This window comes from Melospiza melodia, chromosome 4, assembly GCF_035770615.1.
Source record: "Melospiza melodia melodia isolate bMelMel2 chromosome 4, bMelMel2.pri, whole genome shotgun sequence".
Taxonomy (NCBI): Eukaryota; Metazoa; Chordata; class Aves; order Passeriformes; family Passerellidae; genus Melospiza; species Melospiza melodia.
In genome coordinates this window covers 89,593,207-89,611,883 of record NC_086197.1, presented here as the reverse complement: position 1 = coordinate 89,611,883, position 18,677 = coordinate 89,593,207, and the positions used below count along the sequence as shown (strand labels likewise).

At 37.9% G+C, this 18,677-nt stretch overlaps 1 protein-coding gene across 1 annotated transcript in view; it reads left to right on the top strand.

The window, feature by feature from the left end:
• Positions 1–12,821, top strand: part of DUS4L (dihydrouridine synthase 4 like) — a 37,126-nt gene extending 24,305 nt beyond the window's left edge. The window contains exons 10-13 of the mRNA XM_063155496.1: positions 358–493; positions 3,107–3,218; positions 10,412–10,512; positions 11,872–12,821. Coding sequence (XP_063011566.1) covers positions 358–493; positions 3,107–3,218; positions 10,412–10,512; positions 11,872–11,910 — 388 coding nt within the window. The 3' untranslated portion in view covers positions 11,911–12,821. The remainder of the gene's footprint in view (positions 1–357; positions 494–3,106; positions 3,219–10,411; positions 10,513–11,871) is intronic.
• Positions 12,822–18,677: the final 5,856 nt, after the last annotated feature.

The window sequence follows — 18,677 nt, the reverse complement described above, 5'->3', positions numbered from 1 at the left end:
TAAAAATACTGGGTCATATAACAGAATTTAAACAGCCTTTAAGCAACCAGGTCTCTGACCCCTTAATGGCTGTGGGTATTTAGGATGAGGGAGGTTCTGTATCAAGTAAAAATCAGAATGTCAATGGATGAAAATATTTTCTGTCTCTCTTGTTGCTATTATTTGTCATGTATGAGCCTGGATGTTTCCCTCTTCTGGATTTGTTTTTACATCTGGTACTGAGAGAGAAAAGGGCTTGTTTTGGTTTGTTGGATTTTTTGTTTGGTTTGATTTTTGTGGTTTTGGTTTTTGCTTGTGATTTGGGTTTTTTTATTTATGCTGTAAATTACAGTTCTGTTCACTTTTTTTTTTCCCCAGTGTATTGAGACGTACTGTTACCCTTCTCACTCAGTTGGCAAAAGAGATGGCATCTCATGCAGCTCTGGAAACACAAGTAAATGATGCTACTGAAGCAGCCAAAAAATACATGGCCGAGAACGAAAGGCTGCAGGAGGTATCTTTGAGCTTCTTCAGTAACTTTCTTACACAGCAAGTAGTTAGTGCAGTGTACTCTGAGGATGGTTTGCTACAGAATGCTTGTTCATTTTATTCATTTTATTCCTTCTGGTTGAAAAAAAAATATTTCTATAATATGTAATTCAGAATACTGAAAACAAATTATATTATCACCTTATTAACAAAGGAAACTGAAGTAAAACAAATAAATTAAGTTCTCTTTCCAGTACAAATTTCATCAAAGTAGTAATAGATTATAGTAATACCTCTCTGAATTTAGTCATAACAAAGTAGAGGAAGACACTAATTTTATTCCTTTTATCACAAACAGTTGCCTGTTTAGGTTAAGGCTGTAGCAGTCCAGGATGAAAAAGCCTACTATATAACTGTTTTCATGCTGACTGTTTCTTCTTAATAGGATTTTCTCCAGTTCTGAATGTATTTTTTCAAGTTGTAAATTAATCTTTTGTATTTGATGAATTTTGTATTCTTCTTTTTATGGGAGGTCAGCCAATTTCAGAATACTTCCCTTTCTTAATAGACACTACTGTAGTACTAATGAGAATACTACCAAATATTTCTTACTTAAAAAAACCACCAACAGATTGGAGAGATGTTATTTTTATGTGAAGAATGATTAGGCTGTGGTTCAGTATGTAGCTATTCAGGAAGGAAAGGCATCAAAGATATAATTAAGATAAATGTATAAAATCTTTTCTTGTAACAGTTTGACTTCTGTTTGAAGAGACTGAACCCTAAGCTGAGTTCAGACATCTAGACATAGGAAGGCACATAGTTAAAACTAAAGTTAGAGTACAGCACATAGTTAAAACTAAATTCCGTGTGGGTGTGCACAGGTTTCCTTCCAGTTTGTCTAAAGCAGTGTCTATGGTTACTGGCACTGTCAATTTTGTAATGAATCTTCCTATGAAGACTCTGGACAGAAAGTACTAGAAGGGATAAAAAAATCCAGTTGGGAGGTGTTGTAAAACAAGGATCACTAGTCTGTGCTAGGTGTTTCCCAAGTATAAAATTATTCCAAAATTTTGCGATTTGGTATTTTGTCAAAATGGTCCAAATTCTTCCCTCAGCCATGGAATTTGTCTTTTTGCTGGTTTTTTTTCTTCTCTGTCCTGTTGAGATTTTGCCAAAAGTCCTCTTTTTTGTTCTGCTTTCACATTCTCTTAGCAACACATTCTCTTAGCCACTTGTAAATGATAGCCAGAAATTGGAAACTGTAGCCCTATCTGTTTTTATTTGTGTGCATGATTGCATGGTTTTCAAAAACACAGTTAGCCACAGGTACAGGCAGCATGCTGTGGCTGGATCTCCATTGTAAGGGACACAGGAAATGCTCAGGGTTGGAATATTTTAACTTTATAGACATCCCATGGTTTAGGCTTTTTTGTGGCTTGGCCCCTGCATTTGTGTTTATTTACAAGTGTGCTTCGTTCCACCATTGGAGAGAAGTGAGAGCAATTGTGCATAAGGCACTGGCTGCAAGTATAAATTCTGTGAGTTTACTCTGGTGTGCAAGGTCTGCACTGTCACCTGTTCAGAGGTTTCATGGAGCTCAGGACTTCAGATAAAAGTTTACAGAAATAGCTATTTGCATGCTAATAGAAAGAGGTGAGCACAAAGCAAAGAAGACAGTTGGCTATGGTTTTGTTACCAGCAGTTAAATGTCATCTCAGCTCTTTGATTAAATAGCTTCTGGAAATTTTTTTTTCATCTCTTTTCTTTGGATTGTTTACCAATCTTTATAAACAGTTCTTTTTCTTTTTCCTGAAATAATCTTTCCCCTTTGCTCCTGCCTGTGCCTAGTAAGCTCTGATATTTCTAGTTCACCTAACAGCTGTTTGTCTCAGTTGTTTTTCTTTTCTTTTTCCCATTAAGCATTTACCTCTTTTTTTGCTTTTGCAGAGATGATGTGTGGTTACATAGTAGAAGCTTTATGAGAAAAGGATCTTGTTATGGGATATAATCTTGCACCTTAACGGGGTGCATAAGTATAGTAGTGTCAACATTTTTGGCATGCAAGGAATATATTGCTCTTCTGTCAGCTGTTTACAGGGCTCTTCCTGGATCCTTTCCTAGTTTTTGTCCTGGATTTCACTGGAAATCAAATCTGGATATTGGAACTTTTCTGAAGATTGAAGTAGCTGCAAACCTACAAGGAGAGAATTAGAACCACTTGCTCATAAACATGGCAGCATTTTGTCACTGACAGTCCCAGTGTGTGTAAAATCCATTTTATAATCTAAATGAAAATTGTGCACTTGATGCAGACATGAAAAGTACTCTTACATAGGAGATAACACCGTTCTATTACAAGTATGCCATTACCTAAAACACTGAGCTTGTTAATTTCCTTTTTTGGGTGGGGGGCGGGGGGGAGTTGTTTGTTTGTGAGGTTTTTTTGTTTTTGTTTTGGTTTGGGTTTTTTTTGTTAGAGAAGATTTTTGTCTAGAATTACTTTCTGCCTCTGTCAGGTTGACATTTCATAAAACCTAATGCTTTGCAAAATCAGGGCTGACATTCCCTGGCTATTTTGCATTAATATCAGACTAATGAAAATAAAGCTAATTGTAGCAACTGTGTTTTTTAATAGGCCTTGAGTGGAAAAGGAGATAGTAAAAAGAAAGAGTCAACGGATGCAACTGAGGCGAAATTGAAGGAGGAAATTGAACGTTTGAAAGCAGAGCTACAGAAGACATCAAATGGTGAGTATTAGTTAGGACCTCTTTGCAAAGAAGAAAAAGATTGTTTAATGCTGAATGTCAAAAAAATATTCTAGGTGTAGCATGAATTAACTTATCTGTTTCCAGAACACTTGGCATAGGGTTTCTTTACATTTGACTAGGAACTGATAAAACATGCCATTGCCATCCCAGTATTTTAGTAAATGTATTCATTATGAAAATATGTAAGGTGTAATTGGAACACCTTAGGTTGTAATTATTAACAAGTTGGACTGATATATTTGAGTGGTGTTGACTTGTCTTCATCAATGAAATGACCAGGATATGGAATCATTTGCAGGTTGCTTTTAGGTATCATTTTGATCTTTTATGTCATACATAGCAGCCACTCTCTCTGCATAAAATGGAGACTGTATTATGGTTGAGGTTTTTTACTACCATAGGGTTTCTGTCAGACAGCAGAAAAGTCCTTGACTACTATTTTAAATTTATATATGTTCTGCAGCTGAGGTGTTAAGATGTTAGGTTTTTAATATTTTTTTTGCTTACAAGGAAACATAACTTACAATTTGTAACATAATACTTTTGTTAGCAGCTTCCGTGTTTAAGGTTTAGGTTGTCAAAACTGCTTTATAGGCAGCCCAAATTGAGATAGAAGCAGATTTGACCTGTTTGGTTCTGTCTTACTGGGATCTCTCAAGGTGTGTGATGCCTGTGAGCACCTGCTGATCTGAAATCAGTGTTTTTAAGATAACACAGCCTGCGATCTTGTAAACATTAATCAGATGTTCAGACTGTAACAAAAATACAAATTTTCTTGGTACAAGACAGTATGTTATCATCAAAACATAGCCCCACTTTCATACTGCCTGAGACTGCTACAGTGCTGCAAGAATAAATTTTTCAGAAGTATTTCATGAATCCTTTTTTCCTGTCCACTGGGAATTCAAATAATAAATGTAAACCAGCTGTTTTCAACTGGACTTGAAGCAACAAGAATCTTTAAATAGAGAGTCTCATTAGTTCACATTCTCAGGCATGTTTGATGGTGGGTTTTCCCTCTCCTGCTGTTTTCTTGAAGAAAGCTGGTGGGGAGTGCCTTTGAAGTGACAGGATCAATGGAAAATTTAAATGCTTATGTCTTATTTAAACTAACTGGTGGTATGTAACACTAATATAATGTAAGCTTTTCAGTCAGGAATGCTAGAGAAAGCTAAGGAATAAATAGATTTACCTCATGCTGCTTCAGTTTCATTCTCCCCATGATATGTTGTCCATCCAAGAGATGTATAAATTAAGGCATGCTTGAATCTTTTGTTAGGGCACAAGTGGGAGAGAGGGTCTTTCTAAGGAGTGAATAGGAAAATATTTACAGCCCTTCTCCTAATGCCCCCTCATTGCCAACAGCCCCATGGGTGGCATGGGAATTACCATGAGCATAGGTGGTGTTGAGGTATGTCTGCCTTACCTTCTTGTAAGTTTTCTTGTATGTTATTCTGAGCAAATTGATAGCCAGAAAGCTTGAAGTACTTGATAAGAACAACCACATCCTTAGACACAGCTTTCTATAGAGTGTTAGAGGATGTGAATTTACTGTGTTCTTTTGAAATTCCTGCAGCTGGTCAGGTCGATGTTGACTGTCATGTTCACTAAGTGTGAGCAATGCATTACACAAAATGCAAGCTGACATTGGAAAGTTTTTTTTGCCTCTTCTAAGCAATTTGTTTCATGGTACTGAGCTCACATGACCAAAGTAACTTTTTCTTTGTGTCTGTAAAGTCCAATCCATGAAACTGTGGGGGAAGAGTGAAGAGCTTAAAAGGTGTCACCTAATCATGAAACAAGACAAAACTCATAAAAAAATTAAAACTTTACTGGTTTTGATTTTTGAGGTTTTCTTATTGTTTGTCTTTCAACTATGATATTAGTAAGAGTCATAAATTTGTATATTGTTCATGGTTGGTTGGGGGTTTGTGTTTGGGTGATTTTTTGCTGCTTGAAAGGAAAAACTTTTTTTGTTTCAAATGCAGTTTCAAATATCCATTGCTCTGGTCTGGGTCACTTATTAAGTTGCTGATGCATGGTAATATATTATTTTAGAGTAGGCTATGAGTTGAAAGGTGGGTTAAGTCAGTATAGTGGCAGCCAGGAGGAGTCCTAAATGTACACCTGCTTCACATTTAAGAAAACAGTTTAGTTTCAGATTGGTGCTGTGACATCAAAGGCTATGCAAATTTCCTGTAAAGTTTTGAATCAGTATTTACAGCTGGAAGAGGAAGCACTGTATGTCTCCTCTTCTTGAAATTCTGACTAAAATCATAGTGTAGACAGATGATTGTAGACTTTCAGGAGACTTATCTCTAGTTCTTCAGCTTTCTTTTACAGAAAACACAGACTACTTTTTTTTCCTCACTTAACAGTGAAATCCTAAGTTAAGAAGACCTTTTTCCTGTGCTCTGAATAGGTGGGGAGGAAGAATCAAAATAAAAGACTGAGCACAAAAATTAGTAACATCTGAGGAAGGGTTGGAAATTAATTTTAAGGGTTTTTTACCAAATTTGCTTTTTTTCCAAGCTTGACTTTTCTATTACACTTGATGCTTTTTTTTGCTTTATTTTGGAAATGAAGCAAAGAAGGCTAGTTCCTCACAGCTCTATTGCAGACCCACATATTGTTGTCAGGGCTTTATAAGCACCCAGCAGTGGGGCAAGCACTTTGAGAGCCTAATCCATTTTTAGCATACCTAGACATGTAATAACATGACTGGTTAGAAACCTTCTGAGATGGTATTTTATTGATACACTTATATATTCTGAAAATGTCTCATTGATACCTAAAAATAAATATGCATATTTCTAGCAATACCCAGAACAGATGTGAGAATGTTTCTCCTGCTAGGAAAGGAAACATTAGACATATTTCTAACAAAATATTCTGATAATTAAAGGTTCTCAGTATGGCTACTGGCCTAGGACCAATAGGAATTTTCTGGGGAAAGAAGACATGCCCATGATATTGTTTCATTTTGATGGTTTGGAAGACTGTTCAAAAAACCACAATAAAACAATTACCTGCAACTGGGCATGAGATTAGACCTGAGAGAAGTTTCATAACTTTCCATTTGTCCTTACAATGGTCCTTGTGCTGGGGCAAGAACAGGGCTCCATTAAATATGTCCTGGCTCATCAAAGTCATTCAGGTGCTTTTGAACTTCAGTTCAACTTTTTCTGAAAATACTCTCTTTATATATGGATGGGGCAGGAGGAAATTCTAATGGAACCTGGATGCATCATTTAAAGAGGTTTGTTTTGTGTACAGACTGACACAAGTGTTGTTTCATGGTTCCATAGTCTTGTAGGAGACAGGAGGAGAGCAGCAATTCATTTGGAGGGCTGATTTTGGAATAACTTCTAACTGTTGGCTGTTCTAGAAAGTATGCATGTACAGATGTATAGCTCTCACTTAAACCTGTTAAAAATAGAGACTTTGGGAATACATTTCATAAAACTGCTGCTAGGGAGAGTTCAGTTTGGCCTTGGTGTTGTTGGGTAGGCTAGTGCCATGTATGAAAACTACACTGAGCTTCTCTGATGCGCTCCACTTTTTAAAAACAAACAAGTTTAAAGAATTGGCCACAGTCTTGTTAGTTGGCAAATGGCAGAGGGAAGTTGAGGAACAAGGTCTGTCTTACTTAACCTTACCTTTTACAAAACTGAGATGATAACCAAGGGTGGGAGCCATTGAAGTGCCACGTGCAGCAAGAGCTGATACTCACATTTGTTGATTAGAAGAGATGGCTGCATACAGCAAGCATGGGTTTATTATACAAGGCTTTTTATGCCATCCAATGATGCTGTAACATCCCTTCTGTAACAAAATTTTATTTGAGGTTGCAAAAGGTACTTGAAGCAAATTTGTAAATTTTTTTGGCCCTGCCTTCTCATTTTAAATTCTGACCATTGTATCTTAAGAAGAGAATTCAGAATTAGCATGGAGGTACTTGACTGGAGTTGAGTTCCCAGCCTTACAGCGTATTTGTTGGCAAATCTCTTGTGCCGTCAGTGCCTAAATTCTTAAACGTGAATAGCTCTTTTTTCACTTGAAAACTCTTTTAAGAGAGGGCTCTTTTTTACTCTTCAACTAGTCCAAATCATTTGGGTTGTAGGCTTGTATTGTGAGCAATGCTAATGTAAGTTCCAGATGGTTTCCTTAGTAGCAAGCACTGTAAGTCAAGTGATGTAGTCAGACCAGGACTAGTAGTTGTGCAAGGAAATGCCCAAAGAATTATTAATTGTTTTTGTTGGTGTTTGGTTTTGGTGTTAGGTTCTCCATTGTTGTTGAAATGAGAAGATCATAGAAATGCTACAGCTACTGGGCTGTGGTAATGTAGCTCCTGAGAGCAGTTTTATTCCTCACCCTTAGAATTCAGAGCAGTCTGAAGTAAACTCTCTCTCCTGGAATAGGACTCAGAGAATGTTTTGAAAGGACATGTTCTTTACTTTTCCTAGATTATACATGTTACATTAGTTTATGAACCTTCAGTCACACATAAGTGCAAAGTTTTCCACAAATGTCTTCCATTGAAACACTGCCCTAGGAATAGTTTATTGATTTTTCTTGGTAAGGGACAGAGTGGAAAAGGATTGCCTACCTCTTACAGTACTGAGGCTGGATTCTGTGTTTGGAACTTCCTGATTGTTCCTCTCAATGTGGGTGCATGAATGTAGCAGCAGCATCCTCATCTGCCTGCTCCTGCATTGACCTGGTGGGAGGTGTCAGCTGTGGGAGCTCGCTGCTGCCAGTCCAGCTGTTGTGCTCCTGGGAGGCAAAGTAACAGGCCAGATGGAAGTCAGAAATAATAACTGAGTGTGCTGTGCACACAAAGGATCTGCTGTTTCCTGCTGGATCTGTGTTCATGTGATAGGTTCCATATGGCAGGCAGTGTACCTGATGAACGGGACTGCAGTGCAGTGCTCCCAGCAGAGGAGCTGGGCACTGGTGTGGGCACACTCTGGTGCTTCACAAGGCATCAGGGAAACGGGGGCACTGAGGAATTCACCTTGTCAAAGACGTGATGCTCCTTTTAATTGTGTGGCCCCAACAGGAATGAGTCTGGATTTGGTGGTTTATTGATGTTTTGGGGTTTTTGTCCATAGCCAACACAGGTGGAAAGGACAATCTGTTCTTTGCTTTTTCTTCTTCTAGGGTTGGGCAAGATATTTCTGTCATACATCTGTTTTAGTCAAAACACTAAAACAATGCACTAGCTTGTTTGCTTTCCTGACTTGTAGATACTTCTAGATATTTTGTTCATGTGTTAAAGTAGTTTTTAGTTGCAACTAAAGTACTGTGCTATAAATAACTAAATAGTGTTAGATCAATAACATTGAGTTACAACTTCTTCAGAAGTGAGATCTTATTACTTTTTACTACAGCGTGTACAAGAATGTTCAAACAAAAGCAAGCTTTATCTTTCTAATTAGCAGATTCTTGGAGAAGTGAAATAGCATATGTATTTTTTTTTGTCTACAACCTAAAATTCTATCCAACTGTCACAAATTTATTAATATCAAAATTTTACTATTGAAAATTTTAAACAGTACGGAGATCAGAGAGAGAGTAAATGCAGTGGGGTTGGACTTGTCACATATGTGGAAATCAAAGTTATTCCAAATACCAAAACCTTCAGAAAATCTGTATTGATGCTATCAAAAATTACTTAAAGGATGAAGGAAAACTGTGTAAGAGTATGGAAATGAAAGAATGGAGAAAATAAAGAGAAGTTATGATGTTTTAATCATGTTAGAATCAATAGACCAAAGTGTTATTGACTCTAGTGAATCAGAATTTCAAGGTAGGTGCAAGTCCTGTTACAGGAAAACCACTTGCAGAGTTCTGAAATGAGAATTATTTTCATCTGTACATTCAAATTAATTATTTAAAAATAACTGAAATTCTGGGTGAAGGAGTTCTCCTTCTTGCATGTAGGAGAGTGTTCAAATCTCATTTCCTGATTTGAACAAATCACCCAAAGCACCCAAAGAGAAATCTGCTTCCTACCAGAGTGCTTGTAAGTCAGTGCTTAACAAAAACCACATCTAGCTCCTCATCATTTCAAAACAGGCTTTTAGAGGTGCTGCAGTTCTTGAGTGCAGTGGAGGTCTCTGGGAAAGAAATCTCTCTCAGGGAGTTCACTGTCAAAGGATAGATTCACAATTTGGGAACAAGGAAGTTTGCTAATGTTCTTTTTTTAGTTTTAATAAAATTTTTATTTGGTTGTTTGGGGTTTCTAAGTGGCCATGTGAGGTGGCCCTACTAGGTCATTAACAACATTTCTTTGTTTTCACATGAGTAGATCAAGATTTAGACTATGCCTGTGGTGCTGAATCAGAGAAATACAGCAATCCCTGAGATACCTGTAGCAGAGGAATATGAAAATATCTAAATCACCTTACATAGTGGCTTAGGACTAATGGCTTTATGGCACTTGGTGCTGTTATATCCTGCATTGTAAAATAGCCCCAGTGGAGTCCTAGGCTGTTTGGTAGTGCAGCATAGAGGTGCTCTCAGTTTGTGTTGAGATGGAGTGGAGTAATAATTACTTTCTTCTCATGTTAAAAACCTGTTCAGAGTTGTTTATCCACCCACCACCATTTCTGCCTTTTCATCTGTAAACTGATGCTGCTAATCAATTAATTCATGCATGGTAAAATTCAGAACAGGGTGGAAAGGTGAGGTCTATGCTCCTATAATCATGTATCATCTTCCTCCTTACTGTGTTTTGTCGATGGTCTCAGGTGCTGTGTGAAAATCTTGCCCAGTGTTTGAGTTCCCTCCTCTTCTTAAGAGGTCTGACAGTTTTGATTTTGGAGTTGCTGAGTTTTGTTTTTCTAGAACTGTCTCCTGCAATGTGACAGAACACTGCAGTCATCACTAACTAGTCCCTGTTTCAGGAGTTTATTGGTCTCACCCCTGCCTTTCTTAGAGGCCCTTCCTGTTCCTTGTGCTGATCTTCTGAACATTGGCCATTGTCTTTCTGCTCCCTGTCCTCAACTTCTCAGTTTCCTGGGTCCATCTGTGATGCTGTGTTTTAAATGCTAAGCTATTTTAGAGGAAGGACTGTTTACTGCAGTGAGCCCTGATGCACATCTAGGGCTCTGAGGAACTGCAGGAATACAAGTAATAATTAAAACACCAATTCTGGTATTTTACAGCTTTCCATAAGGCAAAAACTGAAGGGGCTGCAGTTAAAAAGCAGTCTGAAAGCCTTAGAAGAGAATATGACCATCTGATGAAGGAATTTGAACAGCTTCAGGTAGGTGGCTCTGGATTGCCATGCAAGGACTGTGTTTTGAAATTGTATCAGCAAAATTCTGTTTGTTTTGAGAGAATTTACCAAAATCTTTATGCTATCCTAAAGTTACAACAAACAGCATTCCTTAAACTACTTCAAAATAGTAGAATTTTGTTTTGCAGAGTTAGTAGCGTTTTATTTTTTGCACTTTGGTTGACAAAGCTCAGGTTATCATTAGCTTCCATTTTACTGTTGCTTGGAAAATAAGATTCAGGTGGTTTTGCATGTGATGATCACTGAAATACTGTAAGAAAATTATAGGAGGGGTGTGGGTGGCGGGGGGAGTATATACATGATTTATAAAAGTAATTTTATTTTGTTTGCTCTTAAAACATGGTTTTGCAATCCTAGATTATAAATGTTGCAATACTGTTGATACACAAGGATAAAAAAACCCAACAAACAGCCTAGGTTAAAAACAGGCTACTATAAAATTCAAACTGAAGTACAAAATAATTTTTAAAAACTAAACCATATTAAGCAAAAGTTCAATTAGCTGTTTGATTGAGTTTCTTATGTACATGGCTGTAATACCCATAAGATACACAGTAAGTATCAGTAAATAGAACTGGAGTTTGTATTTTTAAGTTGTCTGACAGATGTTCTTATGCTCCATGCCCCATATGTCTTGAGCAAAATTCAGTAAAAATTAAAGTTAACCTATTTACAAGTAGTGGTCTTGGGAGAAAATAAATTATTATTAAAATTATGGTGACCTGCTTTTCACGAAGAGTTGTTCAGCCCTGTATTGATTTTTAAAAAAGGCAGTTTTGACCCGGTTATAATATTTTTTCCCTGTATTCTGTGAAACCACTAACTCATTCCCAGCCTCACCCTGTACTTCGACAGATTGCTCAACTGATCTCTGTGTTCAATTCAAGACCACCATGCATGTCCTGTCCTTGTTGTGCTTCCCTGTGTAATGAGCCATAGTAGTCCTGCTGCATTTCTAGCAGACTTGTGGTCTAAAACACACATCCTTACCATCTCTGTTTACCTCTGAGTAGAAGGAACAGAAGGTACTGAGCACACAGTAGATTCAGCTCCCAGGGATAAATGAGTTGATAGCAGAAAATGTTTTATGCTGAGTTTGTTGCACAGCTCAGCTGTAAAACCAAAGGGAGCAGAACTAGGTTGCACAGCCCTGACTGCTGGCAGCAGAAGCTCAGGGGTTCTGCAGGGTAGTGTTGGTGGGAACAGCTTAGAAAGGTGTGTGATGAACAAATCAGGTGTGACTGCAAAGGGGCAAAGTTTGCCGTCTGGACGCAGTGGTTTCTGATCTTGCCAAACTGAAATTATTTTTCATCTGTCTCTTTTCAGCAACGTTTAAATAAAGCAGAAGATAAGAAAGACCTGTAAGCACATCTGGGACGGATGGCATCGCTACAGTTGCTTGAATGAGAAAAGGCTTGTGCTGTTGATGTTCCTGATGCATACCTGAAACAAAACTTGATTTTTCTGAAAAGCACATGCATTGCAGGTCACTATTCAGATTCCTCTAATATATCGGTTGCCAAAATGTTCTGTGTTGCAAATAAAATGTTAAGTGGCTTACCGGATTTACCATGGAGTTTGTCACTGCTCTCGTGAGGAGAAACTCACAAATCTTTCAACTCCACCTGGAGCAACCTGTTTACCAAGCTTTTTCCTCCATAATGGTAACAGATCACCATTGCTTGTAGCATTTGAGTGGGGTTGTATATCACACTAGACCATAAAGACAATTACTTAAACCTCCTTGCAGCACCTGCTTGGAATCTTAGAAATTCAGTGGGTTGAAGAAGGCTGAAAACTTACTTATCAGGGGAAAACTGAATGACAATCAGTCTAAGGAAAATAAAGAAAGAAACATTGCCTTTGCAAATCCACCTCACTAGCGTGTGACTTTCACTTTAGCCACATGGATTTGAGTGTATTTTAACAAACAATATTTTGCATGCCTCTGGTTTATTTTTCTTTAATATATTGGAATATTTCATTTTTGGGTTGGCTGGTATTAGAAGTCTTTATTTTTACACTGTTTACATTGGTTTACTCCTTATGTACCACCTAACTTCTTTAGCTCGCTAAGTAAAAATCTTTTTAAATGTAGATAGTTTGGTTTGTTTTGTTTTGTTTTCATGGATACGATACCTCAAATAAATGTGCACTGTTTTGCATAAGACCTTTTTGGTATTCAGAAAGTTGTTTTGAGCTTATTTGTTAGTTGGTTCCAGTTTATATTTGAAAGTTTGATATGTTTGTTATATTAAAGGGATTGTTTAAGTTCATGGTTTCTGGATTTTTTTCTTGTAAATCTCTCCCAGTGTGCTGTCTCATCATAGTTAATAGTTATATACACCAGGAACAAAATATACTTCTAACTTGGTGATGTTTAACTCTTCTTGAAAATACAATCTTCATAGTGGTGGTTTTGCTTACTCTGGAAATCAAATTTGTTTAGCTTAGAATTTCAACACAGCTTATCAAGTAGTATAAGACATAATAACATACCTTCCTATTTAATATGCCTCATATTAAATAAGAAGGCATATGTTTTTAAAAAATACTTTATCCTTGCTGAAGTAGTACAGAATGTGTTTTCAGAGATTCTGTGACACTTGAAAATTTTTTTTTTATTCATATAAAAACTTCCAGGAAAAGTTACAGACTGTTCATACCTGCATACACGTGTTTTGAAGATGTAGGTGAATGCATCTTTGTTTCTTTTTTTCTCCACCCCTTTCTGAAATATTTAAAATTGTGCTGGAATGTTATCTCTGGTCAGATCCGAAGGCTGTGGTTGGAAACTTTGGAGGTATAACAAGAAGTGCTGGTTTTAATAAGAGAACAAAAAAACCTCACCTATGTTTCTTCAAGACACTGAACAAAAGCAAATAATTCTTGCTTTTTATTTACTGTTATCTACTCAAACTTCAAACTCTTCTTCTGCTAGTATAAGTAGATAATGGGGTAGAAAATTAGAAGCTTATTACGAATGATGTTGTGCACTGTCCTTTTCATCCTTAAAATATTATCTTAAAAATAATATGGAATAAAAAACAGATGGCTGTGAATGCAGTGATAAAGATATTTCTCCTTGAGAAGGAACTCTGAATGGTTTACACAGTTTCTTGGTGTAGAGCATGACTGAAGTGTGAAGGAATACAGGTGGTATGCACTGTTTCCTTGGAGCTGGAATGAGGCTGGGTATTTTCAGACATGCAACGTACATTCAGCACACAATAGATCCATGCTGTAATAGATTACACAGAAAACCTTGATATGGGGCCACAGGGAAATGTTCCCTGCCTTGGAGACTGCTTAAACACACAGGCTGTATTTTGTCTCCATTCACTTCTTCTGTCATGTCCATTTCTTGGATCCTTTGTCAGGTTTCCCTGTCACAGAGCATGACCATCATCATTTTTGTACTTGGCTGTTGTGGACGGTCATGCATTGGACTGAGTTGCATTATCACAATTCCAGCTCTTGGGAGTCCCAGACTTGTTCACAGAAAAATAATCTGTTACTCAGATTAAAATTTTGTAGATTCTGTGAACTCTATTATGTAGAACTCTATTCTTAGAAAGAACGTGGGTTTTGTAAAATTGTAAGTCTAAATAGCGTATATGGAAATTCTAGTAGATGGCAGATCCTTGTGAATACTTTGCATTTGCATTGTTTCACATGATATGCTTTCAGGACTTGTGAGAGTCTGGGTTGATCAACTTTAGGTTCACTCCCTGTTTTTGTTTTAAGTTATGGTTGATATACAGGGAAAGAATGAATCAAAATTTCTTGCTTTTATCTCCTGATCTTTCAGGCTGTTGGGTCACATTTTGGTCACATGTGCCTGTGTTGTGGGAAAGAAGTGGAAAAAAGTTAAATCTCTGCTAATACTGTTGGAATCAAAATAACTTTTGTACTGATGTTGGACAGTTAATTTATTCTGAGTATGTCTCCAAAAGTAAGAATTTGGAGCTCTTTATACTCTAAATAATGTCAAAGTAATTGCCTGGTTGTTGCACTGCCTTTTTTCCCTCTTTACAAAAGTACAAATGTGCATTTTCCGTACTTCAGTGAGGAAGCATGGGAGAGATTGTTCTAAAAATATTTGCACAGGTTTAACTGACAGTAGTTTTCAAAAAAAACTTGAGGGGTGTTTCCATATTTTTTTCATAAACCCCTTTTTCTGCTGAGTCAAGAAAGCAGTGAGGTCATGGTGGGTGCATGAGAGCTGACCTGAATATTAATAGACCTGGCTGCATGCTTTGGTGTTACCTTAAATGAAAGCACCTGTAGCTAGGCAGGATGTTTTTCCCTGTTTTTATTTTTGCAACAAACATGCAACAACACATCTTCCTTGATAACATAAATTGTGCAGAGTCTTTTCTGAAAATGTAGCCTTGCATTAGCACTCCCTGTGTTTGCTGCTGCAGTAGTCCCTGGCTACATAGCCTCATTGAAAAGACACTGTGCTTGCCTAGCTTCTTGTAAAGGGTGAAAGCTCAGCTTTTCTCTCAGCATTGAAATAACATGTTTTTCCAAATGTGAAGTTACTGTAAAAGTACTACATGGCTGCCTCAGTTCTCAAGTGTTCCTTGAAATTCTGAATTTACTCTTTGGGACAGAAGCCCTCATTTTGCCATGTCTTTGGACAGTGCTTATCCCCCTGTCAGCTATAATCTGGCTCCTACTACAACCTGATACAAGTCATTTTACAGATAAGTTGGAAAATCAGTTCTCAGTTATGTCATTCCTGTCCTTCAGTACTCTGTGCTGTGTATTGCTGTGTGCATTAATTGTGGAGTGTCTGAAAATCTAGTTCTAGAACTGAGCATCCTCAGTTCAGGAATAATACGGAATGCTTTATTTTCCATTATAAAATGTAACATTTGTGTTTTGTTTATAAGGTAATGTACAAATAGGGACAAACATTGCAAGGTGTGTTTGTGAGGAAAGCAAGAGTCCCTCTAGTTTTGTGTCCACTCTGAAATGCAGCTGTGGTCCAAAGGAAGTTTTTGTACCTCCTGCAAGGGCAAGTGCCCTGAAAAGATTTTGCTCTTCTGTCTCTAGCTTTGGGAGAGCTGAGCAGAGAGGGAAGCAGGCTATACAGCCCAGGACTATACATGCTAAAAGATTCCCTGGAGGTGGTCTTGGTCTGCATGAAGCACATCTGGGATATTTGAGTTCTCAAACATACTTGGGTGCACCAGGGTTTAGCAAGTGGGAACCTCCCCATGTTTAGTGACTAGCAGGAGTTAGATATTAGTTTTAGTGTGTCTGTTGGAAGGGAGGAGATGGCCAAACCAACTACCAGGGAATGTGAATATGGGAAGGATCCTTCAAATGAAATTTGAAAAATTTCAAATTTGAAATTTCATCTGGAAATTGGACACCAATTACTGCTGCCATAAAAGCACGTCTGCAAGACCCTTGACATAAAAAGCTGTTGCTTTAACCCTTTATCCTGCTGCTTGAGGTCAGACTGTCTGTGTAGCCCGATTTGATTTGTTCTTGTTTTTGAAAACACAGCCAGAAGAGGCAATAGCTTTGGTGATAATTGTGTTTTGCAGATTGTGTAATAACTTCTTACCTCAGTGGTGAGACCATATGCTACATCTTACTAAGCATGAGGTTTAAATCCCTGTTCCTATGACTATGGAAGAAGTAGGTGCTAAACTACTCCTTTCTTTGTGAGTTTAACAAGGTATGGAATGGACAATGTGAGAGGAATGAAGAGAGGAACTGTTATTCTTGGCCAGTAAGGACAAAATCTTAGGCTTTGATTCTTCTCCAGACATGACTTGGGCATTAGAGGTCTAAGGAAACAGAGCATACAGTGAAGTAGAGGTCTTGGAAACAGGCTGTGTGTCTGTCCTAGGTTGTTTGTTTCATACCAAGTACAAAGTGAACATGAACTAATTAGAAAATCATAACAAATAATAAGGTAAACAAAAGGATACAGAAGACTGATGCAGATTTTAAACTAAAAAATACCTGAACACCCTTCCCTCCAAAAAATAACAGAAGACCGTCCACCAAAAAAAAAAAAAACCTACAAAAAACCACAACCCAACCAAAACAAACAAACAGAACAACCAACCAAATAAAAAAGCTGAAGTTGAAAAATGAAAAACTAAGAGCCCGCCTTCTGGCTTGAAAGGTAAAAGGAAAGGAGGTGCATCCTGACTGGGGTCAGCAGCATCACAGGTCAGAAACACTTTGCAGCTGATTTGACACAGATGTGTCTCTGTGTATGGGATCCATTCTGAGCTAGGGTTTACAGTCTTTAGCTTCTTCCTCAAATAATTATCTTTTCAAATTCATCTTTTCAAATGCATTATGTTATACAGATAGAGATTTTTTTTTCTTGAAACCTCTTATCCTCGAACTTGCATACTTCTGGCCTGCAAAGATTCATGGTCCTACAGAGTTCTCATCTATACAACACCTGCAGGTGCTCCTACCACATATCATCACCTGAGGTGCTGAAGCTTGGAGTACTGTTCAGACAGATGTGCTGCAGGAAAGAAATTTGCAAGGAGTGTGAGTTACAGTCAATTCAGATTCTTCTGACTGTACCCTTCCTGTGTTAATTACTTGTTCCATAGTATGTCTTTTCCTCTTGGTATCAAGCACTTCTCTAAAATCCTAGTTACATAAGTAATAAGATAAATGTAGTTTTGTGGATGTTCTAGGAGAAAATAATATGTAATACACAGCCAGTCCTGAAAACTTGAGTTTATGTGGTAAGTGTAGGGCATCTACACTGGTTTCCTGCAAATGATTTTGCTGTTGCTCTTTGCTTCTATGATTAGCCTAGAAGCCATTATACCTGCTGGAGTGATTTCATTGTCTTTGTATTGTATTAATTTTGTATTGTATTAATTTTGTATTAATTGTATTGATTTTAGAGCTAAGTGTTTACTAACTAATTTAGAACTAAGTATTTGTTAACTAGTTCATACTAACTTGTATTAATTTCAGAACTAAGATAATGTTACTACAACAGCTTTTTAAAGTTAATTTTCAAAATTGCTTTTCATGGTGCTCCATTTTTATCTGGAGTGGATTATAACCTAATTATCAAGCCACATTACTCAGGTTTGATGCTAGCTCAGTTTTCAGTATGTGCTTTAGAAATATGTCTAATATGTCTTTTCCAATATGACATTTATTTCCCCATAATGTTATCTGCTAATGAGAAAATCTGAAAGTTTCCAGCCCTGGATTAAGTAACATTTACATCAGACCACTTTCCTTGCTCCTCTGAAGCAAGACAGCTTTTACTGACTTGAGTGCCATGCCTACAGGTTTCTGCAAAACGCTGGGACTTGTTTTGGGAGGCTGGCTGCTTCAGTGCTGGATACAACATAGCTCAGATCAAAGCAGTTCAGCAGTTTACCCAGATTTCCTTACACTGCAGCAGAGGGGAAGCCAGTTGCAGAACTAGGAAACCTGAATTGTGTTAACCCTACAAAAATATTTCAGCAAATAGCTTCTTTCCATTTTAGTAATGGAACACTTACTAAATGGACCACTTACTAAAATGAAGTTAGGACTTAATTGCTTTGAAACCAACTCCATGCCTGAGTAGGTCATTGAAGAAATACTTTGCTTGATGCTGTACCCTCAGTGTGTGCCCTGAACACCTCTTTGGTGTTGGCTGAAACACTGGCACTGATTCTTACTTCAGGGAATCTCCTAGGTGAGAAGGACATGCTTTGCTTCACTCCTGCAAGATCTGTGCTAGGTTGTCTTCTGTAGGTAAGGTAGAAGAGCTGAAATGTAGCCAGCAGTATTCAGCATGCAGGACTGACTTTTTCAGCCCCAGTCCTATCTGTAATACTAAATTACAGCAGGACTGCCAAGAAACTCATTCCCTACGAGCCTCCTCCAGCAAACCAGAAGCTGCAGCCCTGGGCCACCTTCTCTCCTTTCAGGTGTGACACAAAGAGCCTGTGGGGACCGAGCCACTTCTTCCCACCGAGGCTGCTGCATGAGCTCGGGGTGGTTTGGAGAGCAGGTGCTGTTTATTTAGGCATTTATATCTATGCATGGAGACGACTCCCAGAACCTGGGTCATGGGACGCAGCAAGGCTTCGGGAACTCCAAGGAGGCTTCCGTGCGGGCCAAGCAGT